Below are 27608 nucleotides of genomic sequence, written 5' to 3' on the forward strand. Positions count from 1 at the left end.
TTACAGAAATAAAAGGCAAAGTAAAGATAAAGGAATAATATGAACAGTTGTTTCCAATAAATTAGGTAACTTACACGAAATGGACAAATTCCTAGAAAGACACAAATTACTGAAACTTACTCAAGAAAAACAGGAACCTACAACAAGTAAAGAATTAGTAATCAAAAACCTACCTACCAAGAAAAGCCTTCCTTGGTGACCTCTACCAAACAAAAGACAAAAGTTTGCCAATTCTTCATAAACTCTCCAAAAAAGTAGAAGAGGAAGAAACACTTCCCAATTTATTCTATGAGGCAGAATTTACCCTGATGTCAAAACCAGTCAGACATCACGAAGAAGGAAACTACTGACTAACATCTCTCATAAGGTATGGATGCCACAATGCTCAAAAATATACTAGCAAACCAAATCCAACCAGTCCATAACTAACTGGGATTCATAGCAAGAATGCAAGGTTTGTTTAATACCTGAAAATCAATTAATGTAATATAGTAATAGAATCAAAACTAAAAGCTATATGGTAGTTGGATGCAGAAAAAGCATTTGACAAAATCAAACATCCTTTTGTGACAAAAGTACTCAGGGAATTTCCTCAGCCTGATAAAGAACGTCTGAAACACACACACACTTAACCAGGTAACATCATGCTTAACAGTGAAAACTGAATGCTTTTCCCCTGTGATCAAGAACAAGAAAAGGATGTCCATTCTTTTTTGTTTGTTTGTTTGTTTGGAGTACACGGGCCTCTCACTGTTGTGGCCTTTCCCTTGGCGGAGCACAGGCTCCGGACGCGCAGGCTCAGCGGCCATGGCTCACGGGCCCAGCCGCTCCCGGACCGGGGCACAAACCCGTGTCCCCTGCATCAGCAGGTGGACTCTCAACCACTGCGCCACCAGGGAAACCCAAGGATGTCCATTCTTGCTGCTTCTATGTAACATTGTGTTAGAAGTTCTAGCCTGGGAAATTAGAGGGGGATAAAAAAAGAGAGAGAAGAAAAGAAAAGAAAAGGCATCCAGATTGAAAGACAGAAGTAAAACAATGTAATTGCAGATGACATTATCTTATATATAGGAAAATCATATAGAAAACATCCTATCATAAGGAATCCACTAACAAACTACTAGAACTAATAAATGGTTTCAGTAAATTTGCTGGATGGAAGAGCAATATACAAAAGTCATTTATTGCATATCCATATGTTAATGAATTTTATTCAACAAATAAAATTAAGAATACAGTTCACATTTACAATGCCATCAAAAAGAATTAAAATACTTAGGAATAAATTTAGCAAAAGAAGAGTATCACTGAAAACTACAACACATTGCTGAAAGAAATTAAAGAAGATCTATATTAATAGAAACACATCCCATATTCTTGGAGCATGTCACTTAATTGTTAGATAGTAATACTGTTCAAATTGATCTACATATTCAACAGATTCACTATCAAAATCCCAACTACTTTTTTTTTGCACGTATTGACTAGTTGATCCCTAAAATTCATATGGAATTGCAAGGGGACCTGAATAGCCAAAACAATCTGAAATGGGAAGAACAAGGTTGGAAGACTCATACTTCCCAATTTCAAAACTTACTGCACATTTACAGTAATGAAGACAGTGTGGTACTGGCATAAGGATAGACGTATAGGTCAATGGAATAGAATTGAGAGTCCAGAAATGAACACTCACATTTATGGTAAATTGATTTTTGACAAAGGTGCCAAGACCATTCAGTAGGGAAGGAAGAATCTTTTCAACAAATTGTGCTGGAACAACTGAATATCCACATGTAAAAAACAGTTGGACCCTTACCTCACACCATACACAAAAATTAATTCAAAATGCATCATAGGCCTAAATGTGAGAGTTAAAAGTATAAAACTCTTGGAAAAATAAATAGAAGTAAATTTTTATAACCTTGAATTAAGTAATGGTTTCTTAGATACACACCAAAAGCACAAGTGAAAACAGAAATTGGACTACATCAAAATTAAAAACTTTTGTGCTACAAATAATACCTTTAAGAAAGTGAAAAAGTAACCAACAGGAGAAAATATGTGCAAATCATATATCTGACTTGTATCCAGAACACATAAAAATTCCATATTAAAGCCAAAGATCCAATTTAAAAACGGGCAAAGGATTTGAATAGGCATTTCTCATGCACAAATGGCCAATGTGCACATGAAAAGATGCTCAGTATCATTAGTTAGTAGGGAAATATAAATCAAAACCACAGTGAAATACCACTTCCCACCCATTCAGATGGCTGTACTAAAAATGATGGACAAGAATAATTGTTGACAATTAGAACCTCATACTTTGCTAGCAGGAATAAATTAGAACCTTATACATTGCTAGCAGGAATAAATTAGAACCTCATACATTGCTAGCAGGAATGTAAAATGGTGCAGCTACTTTGGGAAACAGTTTAGCAGTTCCTCAAAATGTTAAACCATATGGCTCATCAGTTCCATTTCTGCATATCTGCTCAAGGGAAGTAAAAACATGTGTTGACAAAAGAACGTGTACGTGAATCTTCATAGTAGCATAATTCATAATAACCAAACAACCCAAAGTCATCAATGGATGAATAAACAAGATGTGATATATCCATACAATGAAAAAGTATTCCTCAATAAAAAGAAGTACTGAAACATGCTACATACAACATGGATGAACCCTGAAAAGAGGCCAGTCACAAAAGACCACATGTTGTACGATCCCATTTAAGTGAAATGTCCAGAACAGGCAAGTCTATAGAGACAGGAAATAGATTAGTGGTTGCCTAAGGTTGGAGGAGCAGGTATTGGAGGGAAATGGGGAGAGACTACTAAAGGGTATGAAGTTTCTTTGGGGGGTGATGAAAATGTTCTAAAACTAATTGTGCTGATGGTTGTAAAACTCTGTGAATATACTAAAAAGCATTGAATTGTACACTTTTAAAAGGTGAATTGTATGGTACATGAATTATATCTCAACAAAGCTGTTTTTAAAAATGAGTGAATTAGGAATGTTTGTGTCAACCTAGATAAATCTCAGTAAATGCAGAGAGAAAAAAGCAAGTTGAAGAAGGAAACAGGAAAGCATATAGTATGATGCCATTTATGTGAAACTGTAAAACAAAAAGTATAGCATATATTGTTTTTGGAAATATAAATTCTTAGTAAGATATAAAAACTTGGAAGGAAAGGATATACTCCAAGTACAAAATTCTCCCTCTCTCCCCATAATTTTTTTTTTAATTTTATGGCTTATCCATCCATTGTTTGTGTTTAGTACATAAAGAAATATGTCTATTCATATCCCTTCCTTTCTCAAATAAAAGGGAGACTATATATGCTTTTCTCTACTTTTTTTTCACTTAACAGTGGATACTGGAGATCTCTCCAAAGTTTATAGAGCTATTCCAGTGAGGCTCTTTTATTAACCTTGTTGGGGTTCATGTCTAAAAGGAGGGGCGCCAGAGATGGATGACTATATGGAAACACTGAAGGATGAGGAGGATGCCTTGTGGGAGAATGTGGAGTGCAACCGACACATGCTGAGTCGCTATATCAACCCAGCCAAGCTCACCCCCTACCTGCGCCAGTGCAAGGTCATTGATGAACAAGATGAAGATGAAGTGCTTAATGCTCCCATGCTGCCGTCCAAGATCAACCGGGCAGGTAACCTCAGGAAATAACTCACAGTTAGCCGTAGCAAAATGCAGTTTCTCTCAGGCAGGGATGTTTGACTAGAGTCCATAGACCTCTACCCACCCCTGGTCCCCCACCAAACTGTCCATGGGGAGAGAGGGTCTATTAACTTGGACAGGGGGAAATTACATCTTTATTTTACCAACCTAAGACTTAGCATTCCCTTCAATTATGGAGGCAGATAGGCAACACATCACAATGATTAGCAATACTTGTGTCTCTGTCAACAGTAAACGTTACAGGTATCTTCTTATCACATTACAGCTATTACGGGGTTCCAAAATATCATTTACACTCATCTTTCCCTTGAAATTATAGTAGTTTTTAGACCTGCCAAGAGATTGGGTTATTTTAATGCATTAATAAAGAAGCACATTTATTACTGAGTCACAAATTTAATATTTGTTAACCTTATCTTATTATGATTGAGTCCCTTTGTAATCCAGTGCATTTTATCTGTTTGAAAATGTTATTCTGATAAAGGGTCCATAGGCTTTTCCAGACTGCCTAGGGGTCCATGACACTTTATCACATTCATTAAAGGTAGGTAGTAAGTGTGGTTTGTGAACATTGTTTTGGTTTTATATACATCTGTGTGTGTATTCACATATACGTAGCAAAATATGTCTTTGTGTGAAAGCATGCGGTCACGATGTAAAATACATTTCTTTCTGTGGTTCACAGTTTAAGAGGTTTGAAACTCACTTGCCCACAGTATGACTGGTGATAAGTAGCTCATATGCTCTGACTCTCTTTTGCATACGTGACAGACATCACTAATCACAGCATGTTTTCCTACTGAGCTTGGATGTAACTTCAGAATCCCTCTCAACACACTGCTCCAGGCAGCTTTGACAAACCATCAGTTGACACAAGATGAAATTCATTTATTATGTCTACCCTAGGGGAAGGATTGACTTTTAGGACCTCAAGGGAAGGAACAGCTGAAAATAAAACGTTTAAGGAAGGGGCAAGAAATGTAAACAATAAGTGGAACCAGTAGGATAAAAACTGAAAACTGCCAAGGAAATTACACTGAGATTAAAAATGTTTCCAGACTATGTGATAATCCCATTGAAGAACATGGAGCTATTCCTGCTTCCTATGACTTTTCCTAGTTCCCCACCCAAAAAATTATCTTCTTGGTCTGAATCCCAGAGAACCATATATTATGCTGTCACCACTGCTGTACCTCCATCCTCCTTCAATCACAGATGCCTGTACGGTTAATTTTAGCCCTGGTCAATTGGGAAGCTCTTTAAGACTGTTGGTTTCCTATGGCTTCTTCTGGTTCTACCAGTCTTTTGGAGAAAGGAAACTAACACTCACAATCCCTGCCGAGGGCCTGGCACTTTGATTTACATTATCTGGACTGTAAGATAAAACTCAGGAGTGACAGGATGTGGTGAGACTATCTTCTTAAGAGTGTACTGACTGGATGTGAGCCCAGCATAAGACTAGATTTGGAGACTTGCATCCAGTCAGACACGTACGCTCCTGCCCACTGAGTGATTTGGCCTTTCCTCTAGGCCGACTGCTGGACATTCTACATACGAAGGGGCAGAGGGGCTATGTGGCCTTCTTGGAGAGTCTGGAATTTTACTACCCAGAATTGTACAAACTGGTGACTGGAAAGGAACCCACTCGTAGATTCTCCACCATTGTGGGTAAGTGGCTTTACCATCAGCATTCGGACTGTGATGGGAGGGGTGTGTGTGTGTGTGTCCAGTGGTGGGACAGTTCTAAGGTTATGGACCTGTGACATCAGGACAGTGCCCCAGCGGCACTTGTGAACTGTCCACCACTTATTTCTGCCTGATGATGAAATGTAGGTGACAGAGGAACAAACTGAATCAAGAGCCAAGAGAAGTGGGTGTTTACTGAACAATCCCCCATGCATGTTGGTGGGTGGAACTCCCCCTACCCTCTGGATCGTGTCCTTGCCTCGCCTACCCTCCCGCCAGTATCCCATGAACCAGAGCCCGTGGTCATCTTGTCATCTTAATTTTCCTTCCTAAATATTCTTTAATCAGTCTTTGCTCCATATACACCACTATCCTAGTCAAGACCCATACAGCCCTATCAGCGCTTTATATCCATTCCTGCTCTGATCCAGTGAGTTCTCTACTCCTCATGTTACCCTCCCCTCCTTAAGACCTTTCAGTGGCTTTCCACTGTTTCCATCTGAAGACCCCAGTGCAGCCCACAAGGACCCTACGTGGTCCAGCCCCTGATGACACTCCCAGCTTTGCCTTTCTGCCTCTCCCTCTCTCTAAGCTCCAGCCACTTCCGTCTTCCTTCAGTTTCTGAAATGTGCCAGGTTCTTCTTCCCTTCCCATAGGACCTTGGCAATGTTGTTCCACCTTCCTAGAATGTGTTTTCTCTCCTCAGTACCTGAGCTCATCCGTCAGGAGCCTCCTCGAATGCCTCTGTCCACTCAGCTGGATCTGGTCCCCCCAGCCCATTACACACTCTCACAGTCCCCTATACCTTTACTTTGTGCAGTCCTCTCAATCTGTAGATACATTTTTGTGTGATCACTTGCTCTTTTAATGTCTGTCTCCCTTACCAGACATAAGCTCCACCGGGACCAAGGCTGTCTTGCGCACCCTGAATCCCGGGTGCCTAATGGGTAGTAAGAGCTCAGTAAGATGTTGGTGAGTGAATGAGTGAACGAATGACACCTGCCGCACGTCTGGAACCCCCTTCTTCCCCTCCCCAGTCCTCAGGCCTGACTGGGTGCCCCCTCTCCACAGTGGAGGAGGGCCACGAGGGCCTCACGCACTTCCTGATGAACGAGGTCATCAAGCTGCAGCAGCAGGTGAAGGCCAAGGACCTGCAGCGGTGTGAGCTGCTGGCCAAGTCGCGACAGCTGGAGGACGAGAAGCAGCAGCTGACGCTGACCCAGGTGGAGCTGCTGACCTTCCAGGACCGGTATTACAAGATGAAGGAGGAGCGGGACAGCTACAACGACGAGCTGGTCAAGGTGAAGGATGACAACTACAACTTGGCCATGCGCTACGCCCAGCTCAGCGAAGAGAAAAACATGGCGGTCATGCGGAGCCGAGACCTCCAACTCGAGGTGAGGGGCCCGTGGCGGGAGCTGCTGGGCCAAAGTGAGTGAGGGGGAAGCGAAGGCCACCGGGGCAAAGACCACCAGGCAGGCAGGGGCAGGGTTTAACACCTGGCCAGGTGAGGGAGAAGGGAAGACAGAGGAGCTCTGGGAGCCTCGATCCACGGTGCGCATGCGCACGCCAACCCAGCGCGGCCTGGCGCCGCAGTTTAGCGCCCAGATCCCCTGCGCATGTGTGCACATGCGCACACAGACCCAGTGAGCTTGACGTCCTGCTCGGGAGCCCTCTGGGCCACTGTGCGCATGTGCAGACTTGCGCACCTGGACCCGGTGGAGCTTCCCTCTTGCTCCGGAACGAGGACCCACCAGGCACGTGAACCGGAGATGCGCGCATGGGCCCAGCGCATGGGCCCTGCGCCCGTGCTGGGTGAGGGGGAAGCTGGAGGATTCAGGGGCCTGCCCAGCTCTATGGCCCTCGGGAAAATCAGCGAGGAGGTGGGCACAGCGCCTGTCCGTGGATTCATGAGATCTTTGAGGCCAGGACTCTGCCCTTCACAGCTGTATCCACAAAGCTCAACGTGACACAGTGGAATAGTCACTTAGCAATGAACAATCCAGCAGCCAAATGATAGACGTCATTAATGAGTTTACTTCCAAAAGGGAGATGGAGAAGGGAATTGCTTAACTCATTCATTCCTTTTATTGTGCACCACCTTGCACCAGGCTCTTTTCCAGGGATACCTAACTCAGAACCAAAGCCCTGCTGTCGTGGAGCTCACATTCTAATCAGAAAAAAAAAGCATCAATAGCTGGTAGTAGTAAGTGCTCTTCAGAAGAGGGAGAAAAGAGTTTAGGGATAGTGAGCGAGGGGTGCTGTTTTAAATAGGATGGTCAGGAAGCGTTCCTGAGAAGGAGACACAGGAGCAGAGATCAGAGGAAAGGGAGGAGCCAGCCATGCAAGTCTCAGGGGAAGAGCAAAGAGCAAGTGCAGAGGCCCCAGGTAGGGGCCATGCTTGGTGTTTTTGAGAAACAGCAGGAGAGCCATTGGGGCTGGAGCCAAATGAGCAAATGGGAGATGGCCAGGGTCCAGATCTTGGGGGCTTGGTAAGAACTTTGGAATTTATTCCAGTAGTGATGGAAGCCACTGAGGGATTGAGAGCTGCGAGTGACAACTGATTTATTTCTAGAAAGATCACTCTGGCTGCTGGGTGGAAAATAGACTCAGAGTATTTATTAAGCACCTGCCATGTGTAAGGCACGGTGCTAAGCGCTGTGGGGGACATATGCATAAATAAGCTGCTTTGTGCTCAGGTCACTTACAATTTAGTTGAACCAGATAGATGAGTAAACAGTCCACTAGAATTCAGGTGAATTGAGTCAGTGGCATAGCAGGCAAAGAGCAGGAGCTTTTAAATCCTTTGGCTTTGAGTTCAGATCTGACTTCTGGCTTCTGGCTTTACCACTTAGTTGGTTCTTGGCCTCAGTTTGCTCATTTGTAAATGGCAGTTACATGGAAATGAAAATAATACCTACGCCTTAGGATTGCTGAGATACAGAAATATGTCTTTGGCAAGATGGCTGACCTAGTAAGCACCCACTTTGTGTCCACTTGGATGGGACCGAGGATCTAGACCCAGAACAGGTCACTTGGGTTCATCTTCCAAGATTCTGAGGAGGATTGTGTGTGCGTGTGTGTGTGTGTGTGTGTGTGTGTGTGTGTGAGAGAGAGAGAGAGAGAGACCAGGAAGCAAGGTTTCTGTGCTGTCTCATCTAGGATTTGGAGGTGTTAACCTGTGGCGGAGCTTTAAAACTTTCTCTCCTAGAACTTCCTCCTGTTTTATGTTTTTCTGGCCATATAGTAACAGTGAGAAACCATATCTAGAACTTGAAAGAACGTCTGGCCAGCTGAGTCCTAGGCCGTTTCTCAGGCCCAGGCTGCTTCCCTGCTTTCCTCTTTGTTCCTTCCCTCAGACCACAGGCGTACAGCCGAGGTCCCTTCCTTGCTAAAGCCAACACCATCTACCTGCCAGATTTCTAGAGATATTCCCCCCATAAGCCTAGAATTGAAAAAGGACACTCACCCATTTGGTGCCCGCTTCCTTGCAGACCTTGAAAACAATCTTCTTCTTCTAGGTGTTTTGCCAAGGCTGATCAGTTTGTGGAAGCAGACAGGCTAAGTCACAGGGGTTTAAGAAGCGTCCTCCTATGGGCTTCCCTGGTGGCGCAGTGGTTGAGAGTCCGCCTGCCGATGCAGGGGACGCGGGTTCGTGCCCCGGTCCGGGAAGATCCCACATGCCGCGGAGCGGCTGGGCCCGTGAGCCGTGGCCGCTGAGCCTGCGCGTCCGGAGCCTGTGCTCCGCAACGGGAGAGGCCATGACAGTGAGAGGCCTGCGTAACGCAAAAAAAAATAAAAATTAAAAAAAAAAAAGAAGCTTCCTCCTGGTCCCGGTTCCTCAGACTCGCCTCCTGGGTGAAGCTCAGCACAACCGGAGAAGTTGTCCCATCTCCAGGGGTCGTAACTGCCTTCTCCTCCAGGAAGCCCCCCTTTCGTACACACGAAGTCTGGGCAGGTCCTTTAGGCCAGAGATCCTGTCAATGGCAGCAGTGCCATTTGTTCAACTAAAATCTTGTGTGAAACACAAGAGGCCAAAACATGTGCGTGCAGAACTACTCTGGGGTGTGAAGTCAGGGTGGGGCCCGGATCTCCCCCGTCCCCATCTCTTTGCTCCCTTCGATAACACGGGGGTTCTTGAGGGAATCTCGACTTCTGAGGATCAGAGTTTGAAACCCATCCTAAAAGACCTTTAAGATGGATAACCTACGTCAGGGAAACACCAGGTTGGGTACCTTTTATCCTAGTCTGTAATCTGTTCCACCCCACAAAAATTGCCTGAGGGAGTCTTCCAGGGGACATAAGTGCTTTAGAACTATTCTAAATTAATGGATCAGGACCTCCTCTTGAACAAGGAGGGGCTGGTTGGTTTCACTGGAAGAGGTTTCTTTGAGGCCTTCTCTGTCACCAACTGGAGGAAGGAGAGAGGGGGGCAGAGCACAGCTCATGCTGGAAGTCCAGTAGGATCTGGGAAGCACTGCCTTTTCTGAATGTTTCCTGCCAACTGCCTTCTGCCCTCGGCACCCTGTGGGTGTTTCAGATCGACCAGCTCAAGCACCGGTTGAATAAGATGGAGGAGGAATGCAAGCTGGAGAGGAATCAGTCGCTGAAACTAAAGAACGACATCGAGAACCGGCCCAGGAAGGAGCAGGTTCTGGAGCTGGAACGGGAGAATGAGATGCTGAAGACCAAAATCCAGGAGCTGCAGTCGGTCATCCAGGTGAGGGCCGGTGCGCGCGCGGCGGGCGGAAGGGAGGGTGAGGGTCGGGGACGGGCCTGCCTGCCCGGGCGTCCGTCCCCAGGCCACCGCTTGCTGACCGCAGGACCACGGAGAATTCACGCCATCCTGGGGCGCCTCGGTCCCTCCTCTGTCAGCGGGGGTGACCGCACCGCCCACTTCTCAGAGACACGACATTATGTGAGGTCAAACTTGTGACGATATTCCCTTGGCTGAGTCACTCCGTGAAAATCACCATTCACACAAAATCGCTGCCCTGGGTGCTGTGAGCAAAGTACCTCCGAGAAATCTTCCGCCTTAAAGATTCCAAGAAACTCAACGCTCAGCTCTGTGTGATTTGTTAAAACTTCAAGAGCCTCCCCAGCTTTGCCATCACAGAAGCATCTGTAGGTAGAGGAATAATATCCCAAAATACATATGCAGGGAGAGAAAGCAGGCACCCGCCCTTCCTCCGCAATGATTCCCCCCGGCCGCCGGGATTGGCTGCCTGGTGCGGAAGGCTCTAGCCCAGAGCGGAGGATGAGCCCCGGTTTCGTCGGAGAGATTAATTGATATTTCAGGGGAGGCATCTGCAAGGCAGATGAACCCTCTCTTTGTTGTCACCTGTGAAGTGTGTGGAGAAGCAGCAAGTGCTTCTCTGAGCCCTGATAAGAGCTGGGACAGAACAGTAGGCATCGGGATATGTCTGAGCGGAAGTGGGTCTCATGCTTCTTTCCAGGTGATAAAATTCATAAATACTAAGCTGCTTAAGGAGCCCAAGAGACAGCGACTCTTGCCTCTCCCTGCTTCCCTGGCACAAAACCTTCGTTTGCTCAGCGTGGCGCCGGCGCTTTTGTCTGCCGCCTTCCCGGGCCCCACGCCCCCTGCCCTTCCCCTGCCCCCAGCACCGTTAAACGCTGCCCCCCGTCCGCACTCCCCACCCGCCCAGGCCGGGAAGCGCAGCCTGCCAGACTCGGACAAGGCCATCCTGGACATCCTGGAACATGACCGCAGGGAGGCCCTGGAGGACCGACAGGAACTCGTCAACAAGATCTACAACCTGCAGGAGGAGGTCCGCCGGGCGGAGGAGCTGAGGGACAAGGTGGGACCCCGTGGGCGGTCGGGGCAGCAGCCACCCAGCTGGCACCCTCGGGCTGGGAGCCCCCGGGCACTCGTGTGTGTTAGTGGGACCTCCAGAGCCCACACTCTCTTCCAGGGACCAGGTCTGACCCCTGGTGTAAATTCTCTGTGCGTCAGCTCCTGCAGTTACTCGTGAATTACTAAGCCTCAGCACGGCACCTGTCCTCCCCCTGGCTGAAGGCCACAGGAGGGCACACGTGGCGTCCACCCTGTCTCCCGCTCCTTCCCTGGCACGTAGTCGGTCCACAGCACATCTCCGTTGATGGACTGGCCTTTTACCTTGGTCCCTTCTGGTCAGAGAGCTGACTCTCAGAAGGTCAGGCCCCGTGGGGAGGGGCAGGCCGGCTCTGGGAGGACGCAGCTAGAAAATGGCTCTCGGGGCTTCCCTGGTGGCGCAGCGGTTGAGAGGCCGCCTGCCGATGCGGGGGACGCGAGTTCGCGCCCCGGTCCGGGAAGATCCCACGTGCCGCGGAGCGGCTGGGCCCGTGAGCCGTGGCCGCTGGGCCTGCGCGTCCGGAGCCTGCGCTCCGCCAAAGGAGAGGCCACGGCAGTGAGAGGCCCGCGTACCGCAAAAAAAATAAAGTAAAATAAATAAATAAAAACGGCTCCCGGCCCTGATCTGCTGACCGCGTGATGCGTGTGTGGATTTCTCCCTGCGCTGCAGTACCTGGAGGAGAAGGAGGACCTGGAGCTGAAGTGCTCGACCCTGGGGAAGGACTGTGAGATGTACAAGCACCGCATGAACACCGTCATGCTGCAGCTGGAGGAGGTGGAGCGGGAACGGGACCAGGTAGGGGCCCCCCCGGGGCGGCTGCGCTGCGGGCCTGCGGGCTCCAGGCCGTGGGCTCCAGCAGGATGTTTTGTCCAAGGCAGTGTCATTAACTCCTCCGGAATCACTCGTGAATCCATCTTTCCTGCTTCCGTTCCCGAGGTGAATTCTATCCCAGTGCATTTGCATAGCCTGGGGGCCTGAGCTGGACCCCAGTGGCCTGGGCTTTAGAGTAAGGTGGCCAGGTCCAGACCCTGTCACTCTTCAGACGCGTGGCTGCAGGCAAGCTGCCACTCCCTGGAAGCCTCGTCTGTGAAATGGGAATAATAATAACAGCGCCACTCGCTAGGGCAGAGGATGGGCTCCAAGAGACACAGCCAGGGCTGGACAGACGGGGGCTGTGGCGTGATGATATCGACTGAAACGCCCAAGGGTCAGGGTCCAGAAAAGGGCCCGAGACCGTGTGCCTGACACGTGGGCTGGGGAGCGGGCGTCTGGGTCCGACTTGGGAGTGTCGGGGCGAAGAGCCAGGCGGCCTCGTCCTCTTCCTCCTCCTCCTCCTCCTCCTCCCGGGCAGGCCTTCCATTCCCGGGACGAAGCGCAGACCCAGTACTCCCAGTGCTTAATCGAAAAGGACAAGTACAGGAAGCAGATCCGCGAGCTGGAGGAGAAGAACGACGAGATGAGGATTGAGATGGTCCGGCGGGAAGCCTGCATCGTGAACCTGGAGAGCAAACTCCGGCGCCTCTCCAAGGACAGTGGCAGCCTCGAGCAGGTGCGGCTGGCCGGGCGCGCGCGCGCGCTCCCGCGAGGAGGCAAAAGCCTTCCCTCCCGCACCCAGAGCAGCCGCGCCCTGAACCGTCGCGTGTCTGGGTCGTGATGAGGCGAGACCGCTCCTTTTGAAGCTAGACGAGGCAGGACAGAGCCCTGGCCTGGCCGCTTGCTGGCCGGGTGATCTCGGGCAAGTCGCTTCCGCGTTAGAGCTGGAGCTCCTCCTCAGGTGGCCTCTGTCGCCCGTTAGCCTGCCGCTGGGTTTCCTTAAACCCCTCTGGACGGTCAACCAGAAGTTACTTAATACTCTCGCGCCTCAGCTTCAGATAATGGCTATAAATTACCTCGGACAGTACCTGGCACTGTTTTGATCGTTATCCAGTCCTTGAGCAACACGTCTTGTATTTGTAGCTCAGGCATAGGGCTGGAAATTGCGGATCTGATGGCGGTGTGTCAGATGAGGGGCCAAGACCATCTGGGAGGCAGTGCCTCCGCTACCGTAAAGAGCACAGAGCGAGGGTGTGCGCCAGGGCCCCGGCGGGAGGGAGACGGGGGCGGGGGTCTTGTGAGGAGGGGCGTGGCGCTAGAGTGATAGGTCTTGGCATCGGGCGGGCGCGGAGGTCAGGCAAGAGGAGGGGGCCATCCTGAGCTTCGAGCTTGGCCGCCCGAGTGCTGCGCGTGGCGGCTGCTCGTCCGTGCTCCGTCACGGACACGGCCTCTCCGTGTCTCCAGAGTTTGCCCAGGAACCTACCAGTGACCATCATCTCTCAGAACTTTGGGGACACCAGCCCCAGGACCAACGGTCAGGAGGCTGACGATTCTTCAACCTCAGAGGACTCGCCAGAGGACAACCGCTACTTCCTGCCCTACCACCCGCCCAAGCGCAGGATGAACCTGAAGGGCATCCAGGTGCTTGCGCGCAGCCGGGGAGGCGCCAGGGCCCTTGTCGGGCCATCCTGGGGCGGGGCTGGGGACCGGGGAGCTGGGGGCCCCTGCGGGCGGGGGAGGAGGCAGCAGGGCCTCACGTGGTCCTGGGGCGGGTCTCAGACCCCCGATGCGACTTGACCGCCGCCAGCCCTATGAACGGAAACCGTGCCAGCTTGTGCTTTTTGCTTGTTTGTTTTGGCTAATTCTTTCACCTCTTACGAATGGCGTACAAGCTAAGAGAGAGGAGAGAGAATGAAATAAGCATCATCTCCAGATTCCTTTGTGTATCCGGTGACTAGGTATTGAGTGCCTGTCGCGTGTTTACCGACGTCGATGGCTCGTGATGGAGCTGGAGTTGCAGCACTCGTGCTGTCTGCTTTGCTCTGTCTCTAGCGCGCTCCGTCAGCTGAGGAATGAGTGAATGGGACTGAGTGAATGAGACGGTCTCGCACGCGGGGCCTGGCAGCGCCTCTTCTCTCCCGCCCTCGCCCACGGGGAGCGGGAAGGCCTAGGGCAGCGCCTCGGAGGCCAGCCTGGAACCGCCAGCACCTGATGCCGGGGTGGCCGGGGCAGCCGCCCCAAAGCCCCGTCCGGTCCTGAAAACGCCCCCGTGCCGTGTAGCCGGTTCTGCGCAGTTTCACGGTCCCAGCCCGCCCCCACTCTTGGCCCTTGTACCATCCGAGCCACGTGGCGCCGCCTCCCGTGGGGCGAGCGCGTCTGTACCAGCAGCTGCCTGCGCTGGGCCGGGGGAGCCACGGCCGTGGAGCATCCGCGGGCGCCCTGCGCCCTCCGTGGTTCCCGCAGCCACGGGACGAGGGCGGCGTGGGCTCGCCTCAGTTTCTTTCTTTCCTAGCGCCGCTGGCGTGTGTCTCGGGCCTTGTGTGATCTGTGTCCTCTGTCTCCTTTCTTCCCCTCCCCTCTCTCTCAGCTGCAGAGAGCCAAATCCCCCATCAGCCTGAAGCGAACATCAGATTTTCCAGGTTAGTGAGACGCCCGGACCCCTCTCCTGTCTGTCACTCTCACGCTCGGTGAATCCCTTTCTCCCATCGCAGGCATCGATCCTGCAGGGTTAACCGCGAGGGTCTCGGGGGCCCCGGGGCGGCAGGCCGTCCAGACGGTGCTTACTGTTTGCTGTCATCGGAGAGGGCGGGAGCCCTGACCACGGGAACGTCACATCCGAGGTCCTCTCCCCGTGGGTCCGTCCGGAGCCCGGGTACTCGGCCTCCCTCCCAGACTTCGGGCCAGGCAGTCCCCGGCGTGGGAGGCCACCAGTTCACCCCTACGCGCCAGGTTCTCCGAGACACGCCGCCCTCAGAATTTCTGTCACTCGTCCTCGGCGCCGCCCTGGAGCGACAGCTGGCTGGCGAGGCTTTGCCTGGGGGCACCGGGCACCTACTATATGCCAGGTGCTGGCAGGTCCACGTAGACGCTTCCGGAGCCCATGTACTCGGGCAGGGCCATCAGTGAGGAGGTGGAATGTGGCTCTGGACACCCAAGAGAGTGGTTGGAAGAAGGCTGGAGGAGGATCTGTCAAGAAGGGCACGTGCAGACGGGGCCTAGAAAAGGGAGAATTGAGGCCGCTGGGCACGGCCTCCGGAAGGGCCCCCCGGGATGGAGCAGGAGGCAGAGACCCGGACGCGCAGCCTGGAAAGCGTGTAATACAGAAAGCTGTGCTGCCTCCTGGGGTCAGAGCAGGACGGCGCCAGGAACGAGCCCGCAGAGGTCGACGGCCAGGCCCGGGTTCACGGGCTTCATCCTCTGAGGAGAGCAGGGCAGCCAGGGGTCCAGATCGGGGCTGCGCCTGGTGGGGACACCGGGGGAAGGGGAGCCCTAAGGTGGGGGCCGAGCCACTTCCCTGGCGGCCAGACCAGGTGTTTTAGGGACCTTGTACAGAACGGACGTGTAAAGGGCCTGGGGCCCGCAGAAGTGGAGAGGGCGTTTGTGCCGAGGAGAGGGAAAGGGGTGCAGCGGAGACGGAGCCTCGCCGGCTGCCTGACGTGGGGCGCTGGGCCAGGGAGGGAACTGTGGTTCGTCCCCTCGAGGGGGCCACGGACCGGGGTGCACGTGTGCGGCTGGCTGTGCACGTACACGCACGCGCACGTACACACACCGGCGCGTGGGGCTGTGGATGGGGAAGCTGCCCGCTCCCCTGCAGCAAGACGAGGGCCGCAAGGAGTGTGCAGAAGCCCCCAGGCAGCCTCGAAGGAGCACAGGGGCGCCAGGGGCTGCGCGGGAGGCGGCACACCCAGCCCATCGGCCCCGGCCCCCAGTCGGCCTGTTTAGTGGGGACGTTCCGGCCCCAGTTCCCGCTGTTCCACACAGAGTGCCAGCCGGGGTGCCCACCTGGTCCTCAAGACAGAGGGCATCGTCCAGCCTTGACGAGGCCGCCCTGGGCCTCTGTGGGGGGAGGGACGTGGTGGTGAAAAGACCCGGCTCTTCCTCAAGCAGAGGGAAGAGGAGGCCCCCCCCCAGCCCGGACAGGACGGCCCCCAGGGGCGCAGTGCCTCAGGGGCTCTCACTGACCCTTCCGTCCCCGTTCTCCCCCGCCCCTGCCGTCTGCGCCTCCTGCCCGCTTCGCCGAGGACAGGGAGGGGACACGAAGAAGATGTCACGGACGCCAGCCCCAGCTCCTCCAGGTCGCTGCCCGTCACCACCTCCTTCTCCAAGATGGTGAGCAGGGCCCTCACCGCCACTCCCCGTTCCGGCTCGGAGCTCGGGCCCGGCCCCCCGCCCCGGCCTCACCCGCCCCACGGGCCCGGCCCGCTTGCTCTCGTCTCCCGGGGCTGCAGCCCAGGCCCTGCTCGACGCCTCCTGGCCTCGCGATGTATTTACCCCTCCTTGCCGCCTCCTTTCCCGATTTAACGCTCGGTGGGCGGAAGAGACGGGCTCCGCAGGGCTGCGGGGAGTCGCGCAGGCGGCCGGCGGGGGCCGGAGGGGCCCCCCTAGCCAGGCAGCAGGAGGCGTGGGATTAGAAATTCTAACCCCGACGGGCAGCCCCGGGAAGCTGGTCAGCTCCGCTCCCGACATCAGGCCCTGGAGGAGAGAGATGTGATAAGGAGTGACTCCTGTCTGAGCCCAGCTCTGGGAGGGGAGATCCCGGGCTCTCATTTCAGGCAGCCCTTGCCGGGAGCCAGCGGGCCTCGTCTCAAAGGGCCGCCCTCCAGCAGCCGAGCTGTCTGCGTGGGCATCCGCCAGCCCCAAAGGTCCAACTCTCGTCCAGAGCAGGCGCCCGAGGCTGGGCAGCTCTGGGGACAGAACTCCGCCTGTGCTGGGCGCAAACAAGGACCGCCTCTCGGGTTCCCAGCCGCCTCCCCGCGTCCTGTTCCCGGGGCGAGCAGATGTGCACCAGGCTCGGTGGCTCCGGCCGCCCCCGGCTGAGCACGAGCCTTCTTCGGCCAAGGTCGCCGCTGAGAACCAGCTTGCGGGCCCACGCTGCCTGTGTAGCAGGCGGGGACGCATCAGAGTTAAATTTAGTCCGTGTGTGTATAATGTTTATGCCCGCGGAGGCGCAGCGTAGAAATATCCAGCTCCCCGTAACACGTCTGTGTGTGTATTTGAAGCAGCCCCATCGAAGCCGTTCCAGCATCATGTCGATCATGGCCGAGCCCCCAGGAAACGACTCCATCGTCAGACGCTATAAGGAAGACGCGCCTCATCGGAGGTGGGTGACGTGTGGAAGGAGGAGGTGGGACACCCTCCTGGTGCCTGCCGTGCTGCTCGACACTTAACTAGCTCGGCAGTCCTCAAGGGAAGCTCGAAGTATAGGCAGCATGGTGCCCGTTTTACGGATGAGGAGGCTGAGGCTCAAAGAAGGGACATGGCTTTCCCAGGGCCCCCCGGCTTGCTAGCAGATGATGAAACCAACATCGCTTTGCCCCCTGCTACCGAGAAATCAGGTTTCTCCACCCCGTGGTTCCAGAGCTTGGCTTTTTCCGCCAAAGAGCGAGAGACCCTGTGAACGCCCCGCTCATTCCTCCTCCCTCTCCCCTTTCCTCACCTCTTGGAGACCACCAGTGTCCGCGTCGTGGAGACCACAGTAGACATACGCCTGGGCATCCAGATGTTTCCAGTCAGCCAGATATTTGGCATCTTACGTTCAAGAGTCAGAGGTTGGTGGTGGTTTCTAGAAGGGCCAGAGCAAGGAGTGGCCGGCGGGGCTGGATCTCCATCTTGGGTCCTGCCAGCCACCTGGCTTGGGCCTCACTACTGCGCCACAGGAAGCACACAGGAACAGCTTAGAGCTCTCGGAACACACGCCTCACTCGCGTCCAGTCCTGTCTGAGGGAGGCTCGGCTGTTTGGGCCCGTCGCGCAGCGCAGCCCGCCCGAGTATAAACGCTGTTAAGCACTCTGCGTCCAGGGAGAGGAAAGAGCGGGAAGTAGCAGGTGGGGCTGTCGGGGACTCTGCTCACCAGCTCTTCGTGTCCGTCCTCACACCAGCTAACGTGGCCTCTGCAGGCTCTGGGGCCGCCCTGCCCTCCCAGCAGAGCACCCAGCCTCGTGCAGCCCTCCCATGGCCCGCAGCCCTCCACCCACCTGCTGACCCTCCTCTCCCGCCCATCCTGCCCTCTCAGAACCAGAGCCTCTCGGACAGCCGGAACGTTCCGGAAGCTTCGCTCTCCCCTGCCCACCTGCACACACAGTCAGGAGCGCCCTCCTGTCCCCCCTTGTGTCTTGCAGCACAGTTGAAGAAGACAATGACAGCGGTGGCTTCGATGCCCTAGATCTTGACGGTAGGTACCCAGCAGATCTGAGAGGCGCTACGGGTGTGGCAGCCACGTCGGCCCCATCCCGATCCTCCAGCAGGGCCTGCCTGGGGCGAAGCCTCGCACACAGTAGGTCCTCGGGAGACGTGTGCGGAGGGGATTCCGAGAGGGCTGTCTGTGCACAGGGAAGACAGGCCTCCGCCCGTTGAGCGGCTTGGCCCGGGAAGCGCCCGAGGGGCCTGTCCTTTGTTCTGCAGACAGTGGGAACCATCGCGATGCCAAGTGTAGAATCAGAGTTCGGTCTGGCTTCTTAAGAAAGCATAGCTCTCGTGACTGTGGCCAAGCACTGTGATTCAGTCCCAGTAACTCTCAACAGCGGTTTTCAGAGATGCTCTGGTTGTCCTCGTTTTGCAGATGAAGAAACAGAGTCTCAGGGAGGCTAAGGAGGAGTGTGGTGGAGGAGGGGCTGGAAGCAGGGGAGACCTCTCAAGAAGCCAGGTGCTAGTTAAGCCGTTAACCCACCTCAGCGAGACGAGTGGCAGGCATGGGGCCGGGGCCCTGGGATGGAGCTGGGGCGGCAGTTAAGGTTGGTTTTCATCCCCTGAAGTTGTAGGTGTGGGGCGGGCAGGCACCGGGGAGACCGGAGGGGGTGTGGTAGCCCTGAACCCGCCCCACGGGCAGAGCTGGTAGGATGGAGGGGATGTTCCCTCGGCCCAGCATGTTGCCACGCAGAGCCGGAAACAAAGGCCCCGTCTCCAGGGAGTAAGCACGCACGCAGCGGCCGCCAGCCACCACCCCTTACGGCCGCGAGGCCCGGCGCCCACGTTGAGTTCCTGCACCTCACCAGGCCCCGTCACACAGCAACCTGTGTCCCTGAGTTCTTGCTGAGGCAGAGACTGTGGTGGCATAGCTGAGAACCGGTGGGGAGACCGATGCAGATCTGCGGACCTGAGCTGCTGCTTTCGTTTTTTTTTTAATACTTATTTATTTTATCATTTATTTGTCTTGGCCGCGCTGGGTCTTAGCTGCGGCACGTGGGATCTTTTCGTTGCGGCGCGCGGACTCTTAGTTGCAGCGTGTGGGATGCAGTTCCCCGGCCAGGGATCGAACCCGGGCCCCCTGCATTGGGAGAGTAGGGTCTTACCCACTGGTCCACCAGGGCAGTCCCCAGACCTGAGCTTCTGACTGGATGGACAGGAGGGAGAAGAACAGGAAGGGTTCCGGCTTCTCGGGAGATGTCTCGGCGCCTTGGGGTGGTGGCAGCGTCCTCGGGCCCCGTGGAGCTGGCAGCATGGAGACGGGCTCAGAATCCTCCGGGTGTGGCCTGCCAGCCCCCTCGGTTCCAGGGCTGCCGCCAGCCTGCCTCCACCCCTCGCCAGCTCAGGCTGCCGGCAGATAAAACGAAAGATTAGTGACTCTCCTTAATTGGGGACCATCAGACGCTTTCGAGTGTTAAAGAGAGGTCGGCACCTAATCAAGGCTGGGTAATGGGAAGAACTCAAGGAGTTTGGAAAGGGGAGAGCTGGGAAGAGAATTCTGGGCAGCTGTCCAAAGCGTTTTGCAGTGTCGGGACAAATTCTCTCTGCAGAGAAGCCTTTGTTATCAGCCCAGAGCAGGGCTTGCAGATCTCCCGTCCCAGCGGCCTGAGCTGTGCAGGGTGGGCGTCTTTCCCCGGGGGGGCTCGGGGTTCCGCTGAGTTGGGAGGAGAGGGGGCTTCCTTACTCCGTCCAGATGCTGCTCCCGCAGCCCCGCCCCAGACCCACAGAGGCCGGTAGATGGTGGTTAGACCTGAGGTCCCCAGATGAAAATTTGGACCCCGATTGCAAAGCGGAGCAAGTGCCTGCTAATGGCGACCCCTCTCCAGATTCCCCCCTGGAGGCGGGGGAATGGCTCTGACGGAGAGGAGGCCGGGACTGGACCCTATACCCGCCAGGGCCTCCGGGACCAGCTGACTGAGGCTGCTCCCTCATCCCGGGGGGCGGGGGGGCAGGGAGGATTTGCCAGGAGCCAGAAAGGGAAGAGCAGGGGCTGGGGGGCCCGCCCTGACCCCCCTCGGCCATCTCAGGAAGCCCATGGCCGCCCTCCCTCCTCCATCGACCACTCGGGGGCCTGAAGTCCGTTGCTCCTTTGCAGATGACAGTCACGAGCGGTACTCCTTTGGACCCCCCTCCATCCACTCCTCCTCCTCCTCCCACCAGTCTGAGGGCCTGGACGCCTATGACCTGGAGCAGGTCAACCTCATGTTTAGGAAGTTCTCTCTAGAAAGGTACCGAGGTCACGGGAGAGGGGGCGCTGGGGCGAGGGGCAGGGATGAGGTGAAGGCTGCTCGCCCCTCGACCCCCTGCACAGGGGATCGTCCACATGGCCCGTGTTCTAGAATCAGAGTCTGGGAATCGTGGCGTCCCGAAGTCAGAAACCACTACCCCTGACCCCCAGTCAGGCCCATGTAGGCAGGGGCCTGCCCGGGGCCACACGGCCTGGTAGAGGCAAGGAACGGGACCGTGATGTCGGCGACTCCCCGGAGCCCGGCGGGCCGTGCCCACGCGGCCCTCGCGGTGTGCGAGGAGGGGCAGCCGGGGCGTGTGCGGCCTCGGTCTCCCGGGGCCCCTGCCTCTGGCCCGTGCGGTGACAGCGGGAGCCGGTCGCCAGCTCTCTCCTCGGGCGGCTGCTGCTCTGACTCCCCGGGGACGCTGCAGCCCCGGCCCCGCCCTCGGGGTGTCCCGGCCGGGAGTCCCAGCGAGGGCTGCCTAACCCCCGTCTTCTCTCCCGCCCCAGACCCTTCCGGCCGTCGGTCACGTCCGTGGGGCACGTGCGGGGCCCCGGGCCCTCGGTGCAGCACACCACGCTGAGCGGCGACAGCCTCATCTCCCAGCTCACGCTGCTCGGGGGTAACGCGAGCGGGAGCTTCGTCCACTCGGTCAAGCCGGGCTCCCTGGCCGAGAAGGCCGGCCTCCGCGAGGGCCACCAGCTGCTGCTGGTGAGGGGCTGGGCCCGGGGGAGGCAGCAGCTCGGGTCCCCGCAGCGCAGGGCCCCCCACCCCCAAGCCTGCGTTAAGCTGCCGATTCCCGGCCAGGAGGAGGGGTCGCCGGGGGGCGGGCCTGTCAGCTCCTCTCTGGAAGCCCCTCCCCGGGCCCTTCTCTCCACGACTCTGTGCTCGCGCTTCTGGAGCCTGTGCACGCGCACACGCGCGCCCACGCGCGCACACGTGCTCCGGGCGGGGGACGGGAGGCATGTGAGCCCCATTTAAGTGCGATGCTTTCTTCCCTCAGCGGCGCTGAGCTGGTCTTTGTTGAGGAGAGGTGCTTTTATTCCCTGGCGGGGCAGTGTCAGCCCCGCAGCTCGGCTCGCCTCGCCGCCGTGGAGCCCAAGCAGGACAATGTGTCTTTGATATCTAGCTAGAAGGCTGCATCAAAGGCCAGAAGCAGAGCGTCCCCTTGGAGACGTGCACGAAGGAGGAGGCGCACTGGACCATCCAGAGGTGCAGCGGTCCCGTCACACTGCACTACAAGGTCAACCAGGAAGGTGAAGACCCCAGACGGGGCGGGAGGGCCCTCCCCGTGTCGTGTCGTGTCGTGTCGTGTCGTACGCTCGGCGGAAGGATGAGCAGCCCCGGCCCCCTCAGGAGGACTGAGGGGGCGGGGGTGGGGCGGGAAGGGCAGACGCGGGGACGCACGTGGGCACACAGCTGCCCTGGCCTGCCTCGGGCCTCTGCCCCGCTCGCGGTGGAGACAGCGTGTCCAGCCACAAGCAGACCGCCTGGCCAGCTCCCCCCTCTCTCTGCCAGGCTGAGGTCTGTTTTCTCTCTCGGGCTTCCCGGCCCTGACGTAGGCAGTGACGCTGGGGTGACCCGCCCCTGCCCCCGCAGGCCCGTGAGCCCCACCGCGGCCAGGCCCTCTGCTGCAGGACAGCCGGGCCTCACCGCCTTCTCGTCTGGCCCCCCGGCAGCTTTTTCATGGTGTCTCCTCTTCCTCGGCCCAGACTCCTAGGCAGCGGCTTCCTTCTCCCAAACTCACTTCTCGTTCTCACCTCTGGGTTTTTTCCTGCATGGTTCTCTCTGCAGCTGGATCTTACTTTTAACCACCAGGGAGGGGCTCATGAGTGTTTCAACAGAGCATAAACAGCCACCCTCTCTCTAGCCGTTCCCCACCGCCGCCCGCTTGCTCCTTCCCGGCAGTGCCCGGCCGCTGCGGAAGATAATAATGATGCTCTGTCCCCAGACACGGGGCCCGGCCTTCTCCTCCTGCAGGCGGGCTCCTCCCCTCTGCCAGGCTGGCGTCCCAGCCCAGCAGCAAGTCTCCGGGCGCTGCCCTGCCCACCAGCCCCAGTGCCATAGAACCCAGCATGAGCAGCGCCCCCTGGCTTTGTGTAGCGGCAGCCCTGCGTCTGGAATTCAGTGGAAGAAGGGTTCCCTCTGGCAGGATCCCGTTTGTAGGGCCTTTCCTCCTCCCGGGCGGTGGAGCGCTCCGCGGGCGATTGGTGTTAACTCCGCCCAGGCGGGTGGGAGGGGCCCGACCGGAATCCCCGTCTCTCCGTGAAGGAGATCAGACAAGCCTGCTGGCTCAAGAGTCCCTGGCGCGTGAGGTGTGGCCCGTGAGAAATACCATTTGAGGAACTGTTTGTGGGCCTGGCGATTAGGACTGTTTTGGCTTCCACTGTGTTACGGCTGTCTGCGTGTGGGGCTGATTTCTGTATTTATATTATGGATTTACGTCTTGGACGTTTGCTGAAAGTGACTGCATTTATAGTATTCATAGTTTTATGCCCTGCTTCCTTCCAAAAGGAGTCATAAAATTTCACACTAAAGGGCAACGGTGTTCACTAAGGTTAAAACGTGTGCCGTGGTCCTACCGCTTTGGAAAACCATCTGGCAGTATCTACTAAAGCTGAACGTATACACGGTCAGTGACCTAGTAATTCCACTTCTGTGAATACATCCAAGAGAAATGAGTACATACGTCCACAGAGGTGTAAGAGCGTTCATAGCAGAGGTAGCCATAGTAGCCGGAAACTGGAAACGGGATAAATGTGCACACCAGAGAAAGGATAAATCAGCACCACGTGGAATACTCTACGGCAATGAAAAAGAACGCACCGGACTTCCCAGTGGTTGGGACTTCTCCTTCCAATGTGGCGGGGTGTGGGTGCGATCTCTGGTTGGGGAGCTGGGATCCCACATGCCTCGTGGCCAAGGAGCCGAAACATGAAACGGAGGCGATATTCAATGGGGACTTTGAAAACGGTCCACATCAAAAAAAAAAAAAAAGAACACACGATGCTACGTGGCAGCATCGCGGTTGAATCTCTCAGGCGTGACGTCGTGCAGCGAATGCCAGACACGTTCCGGCAGAAGAGCGCGTACCGTCTGCTCCCACTCAACGTGAAGCGAGGCAGAGCTCACCTGTGCTGCTGGCAGTGAGCACAGAGGTTACCCGTGCAGGGTTCTGACGTGGGCACGAGGGAAGGTTCTGAGCGGTGGTTACCCAGGTCTAGACCTTTGTGAAAACCCGTCGTGCGGAACGCTTAAGGATGATGGGGTTTACTGCACGTAAGTTACCTATCCATTGAAAAAGATGATAAAACACAAGCACCGTGTATTGGTAGGTAGGGACGTGGAGATCGCAGCAGAGGTCCTAGATTTGCTGCAACTTGGCACAAAATTTCGCCCTGAGCTTCCCGGCAGCCAAGAAAAAGAGAGGAAGCCATCAGTAACTCAGCGGCTCGCTCATCGGGGAGGACAGACGTTTCCCTAACCGCGCCCCCGTGACGGGAGGACCCGCGTCACAGGGTTGTCGTCCGCGGGGAGCCCAGCAGGGGGAGGCCCTTCACCGGTGGCTTTTGCGTCTTCTCCTTCCACAGGGTACCGGAAGCTGCTGCAGGACACGGAGGAGGGCCTGGTCACGTCGGGGGACTCCTTCTACATCCGGCTCAACCTGAACATCTCCAGCCAACTGGACGCCTGTTCAATGTCCCTGAAGTGCGATGACGTCGTGCACGTCCGCGACACCATGTACCAGGACAAGCACGAGTGGCTGTGTGCGCGGGTCGACCCCTTCACGGACCACGACCTGGACACGGGCACCATCCCCAGCTACAGCCGGTGAGGCCGAGGGTGCTGTGCAGCTCAGCAGAGGGGCTCACGGCGGGGAGCCTTTGCCTGCGACCCGTGACCGCCCCCCAGTCCCTCCTCCTCTTTGAAGCCCCCCAGGAACGTTGCTCTCTTAAATCCCGTTGCTTCACTAAGTCCCAGAGCGCCGTCTTTCCGTCGTTACTGGACCGCTTAGAGCCCGAGTTTATGCTCCGTGTGGTCGACAGTCATCTCTTCCGTAGCCCATCTCCCCAACGTCGTTCTGTGATTATACAGCAGTAGCCGCCAAGGGCTGAGCATCAGCCTACCCCTGGTTAGACGCCCCGGGCATCTATAAAGCGTCCACAGACTCTGACTCTGCTGCCCAGGCCAGCCCTGCAAGGCCAGCGTCAGTAGACCCGATTTACAGATGAGGAAACCGAGGCTCAGAGGAGTTAAGCGACCTTGCCCCAGCACCACGATGAGCCAGCGCCAGAGGCAGGATTCAGGCCCCGTTGCTCAGTGCCCAGTCCTCCCTGGTGTATCCCTGGGGCTCAGAGCTCACACCCTGCATAGAGCCCCCTGCCCGGGCCAGGCCCCCGCCGGCTTCTCCAGGCTCGGCCCTGGGGTCTCTCCAGCCCCTGAGGCTCCGCCCTCCCCTCTCCCCTCCCCAGAGCCCAGCAGCTCCTCCTGGTCAAGCTGCAGCGCCTGATGCACCGGGGCAGCCGGGAGGAGATGGACACAGCCCACCACACCCTGAGGGCCCTCCGGGTAGGTCACCCAACACCCCGCCGGCTTCACATCACCCCCCCGGGCCCTTTTTGGAGGGGATCCCGAGTGGGAGCCATCCGTCTCCGTGGGATGGTGGGTTGCAGGGAACCGGGCTCCTTAGGGCCGCCCCCTTCAGAAGGAGCCCCACCTCTGCACCCTCCCCAGCCGCGGTGCACGCTCCCCTCGGCCGGCTCTGGTCGTTGTGGGAACAAGTCCCGAGGCTCCTCTCACCCCCTGAGCTTGCTCCCCTGTCAGCGGTGCTTTGATCCGCGACGGGTGTGCTCCCCCCGTGAGCACGGAGCGGGTCCGGGAGTCGTCTCCCGTTCTCGGCGGCATCAGTATGCCAGCGGGTCTGACCGGTTGCTCAACTGATTTCAGAACACCCTGCAGCCCGAAGAAGCACTTCCCGCCGCGGACCCCCGGGTCAGCCCCCGCCTCTCACGAGCGAGTTTCCTTCTCGGCCAGCTCCTCCAGGTAAAGCCCGCGGAGCACCTGCTGCCCTTCCGCCGCGTTCTGCCACAGCCCCGCCCTCTCCCTGCCGACGAGAGGAGGCTGTATCAGAACAGCAGGGCTCTGTGTTTGTCCCCCACTTGCAGCTTTTCACGGCACCTTACATCTTCCGTCCCGTTTTACCCTCACACACGGTGACAGTCGGTAGACGGTCTGCACCTGTGGGAAGCAAACCTCGCTTTCATAAAAGATTTGGGCAAACTTAGGGCTGAAAGAAACTTAAACATCTCAGCTGCTCAAATATTAATGGAAAAGTGAGGAGAGGAAAACAAACGTTCCAGATATCCAGGTCCTCGGACTGGGCATTAAATTTATCTCTGAGCATCCTAGCAGCCAGGGAAGAAAGGGAAACCCAGCAGGGTCTTTATATCTTATCTGGTGCCAAAACGTTTAGCTCTTTGGGACCAGGAAAAATTTTTCCCTTGTACTTGATTCTAAGAGGTTTTTTTTCTTTTTTTTTGGCTTGGATCATTATACGAGGAACATCGAACAGCCTCGTGGGTGATGTGTTGAGAAGTGATTCCACATAAACGCAGAAGCATTCCGTGCAGCCTTTTTCTCTCTCACCAGTTGACAAAAGCTGAGAGTGCTATTAAGATGCAGCCCCGCAAGGATGTTCCTGTGTTGGCTCTGTGCTCATTCGGCCCCAGCAGAGCTAGCGCGTCCCTCCACTGCCCCATCCTAACGTTGGAACGTAGGAAACGCAGAGAAATGGTTCACGGTGTGACCCTAAAACCCAGGCAGAGGCAGACAGGTAGCAGAAAGACACGGAGGTGGAAGGGAACCCTGGTGTAGTCCGAGGCACCCCTGAAGGCAGGACCACGTGAGACCACACTTTTTTGTGCCCACCCGTCATGCATGAGTCCAAAACCCTGAGTTTGGGGGTGACTTGCTCGAAGGCCGGTTAACAACAGAGCAGGGCTGACGTCCCAGCTCCCTGGACTTTCCTCCCTGCAGAGGGAGGGCGTGGAGAGTCTCAAAGCAGCCCAGGGAGTATGGTGTCCGCCGCCGGGCATCCCTTTCCGCCCTCCGGGACTCAACTCTGAATGGTAGAAGGGCGCAGGCCCTCCCCCGGAAGACTCGGGGATGCCGGGGCAGCGGGTGAAGTCCCCTGCAACCCCGCCGGGTGGGCCGTCTGGGGGCGGCCAGGGGTCTTCCGCAGCCAGAGCGCTCCAGGCCTCGCGGTGCCCGTGGATCCCCTAGATGTGGGTGGGATTGCGGGGGCGGCTCCATCGAGGGCCTGCTTGGGACCGGCCCTCTGGCAGGTTACGCCCAGCGGGGAAGAGAGGGTGAGCATTTGTTCGCCTGCTTCCCTACGGACGCGTCGCAGACGGCTAAAGAACTCGCGCCGCCTGCTAGGTGGCCCCTGTGCTGAGAGGGGGCGTGACTGAGCCAGGCGCCCGGGGCGGAGCCCGGATCCGGACGGAGGTCTCCCGAGCCCGGGTCACGCCGTCCTCCCCCCGCCGCCCTCTGTCCGCAGTTCGTCAGCAGGTCCGAGAACAAGTACAAGCGGATGAACAGCCACGAGCGCGTGCGCATCGTCTCGGGGAGCCCGCGGGGGAGCCTGGCCCGGTCCTCGCTGGACGCCACGAAGCTCCTGACCGAGAAGCAGGAAGGTGTGGTGCCGACCACGCGGCCCCTCCCCGCCCCGCGCCCGCCCGGCGGCCTCGGGTGTCTGGGCGGGCCGCGGGGGCCCCCGAGAGTGGGGCGGGGGCGTCTGCTCCCTCCCAAGCAAGGGTGCCGCCCGGGCGCGTCCCGCCCAGCGCCCCGACGACGCCCGCCCTACGTGGTTTGAGCCCAGACGCCCGCGTTGTTTGGAGCTCTTTGCTGTGGAGCGTCTCCTTACT

The 27608-nt window shown here is 56.3% G+C and overlaps 1 protein-coding gene across 1 annotated transcript in view; it reads left to right on the forward strand.

Moving 5' to 3' along the window:
* CARD11 (caspase recruitment domain family member 11) overlaps positions 1–27608 on the forward strand; it is a 96873-nt gene that overhangs the window by 63878 nt on the left and 5387 nt on the right. Inside the window, exons 3-21 of the mRNA XM_028499788.2 lie at positions 3460–3672; positions 5232–5369; positions 6459–6784; positions 9928–10107; positions 11054–11206; positions 11909–12034; positions 12591–12788; positions 13517–13693; positions 14640–14691; positions 16299–16381; positions 17275–17372; positions 18391–18443; positions 20550–20682; positions 21192–21393; positions 21812–21938; positions 24273–24513; positions 25155–25251; positions 25630–25725; positions 27242–27377. Of these exons, the coding sequence (XP_028355589.1) occupies positions 3460–3672; positions 5232–5369; positions 6459–6784; positions 9928–10107; positions 11054–11206; positions 11909–12034; positions 12591–12788; positions 13517–13693; positions 14640–14691; positions 16299–16381; positions 17275–17372; positions 18391–18443; positions 20550–20682; positions 21192–21393; positions 21812–21938; positions 24273–24513; positions 25155–25251; positions 25630–25725; positions 27242–27377 (2829 nt within the window). The remainder of the gene's footprint in view (positions 1–3459; positions 3673–5231; positions 5370–6458; positions 6785–9927; positions 10108–11053; positions 11207–11908; positions 12035–12590; positions 12789–13516; positions 13694–14639; positions 14692–16298; positions 16382–17274; positions 17373–18390; positions 18444–20549; positions 20683–21191; positions 21394–21811; positions 21939–24272; positions 24514–25154; positions 25252–25629; positions 25726–27241; positions 27378–27608) is intronic.

Source organism: Physeter macrocephalus, chromosome 14 (assembly GCF_002837175.3).
Source record: "Physeter macrocephalus isolate SW-GA chromosome 14, ASM283717v5, whole genome shotgun sequence".
Lineage (NCBI taxonomy): Eukaryota > Metazoa > Chordata > Mammalia > Artiodactyla > Physeteridae > Physeter > Physeter macrocephalus.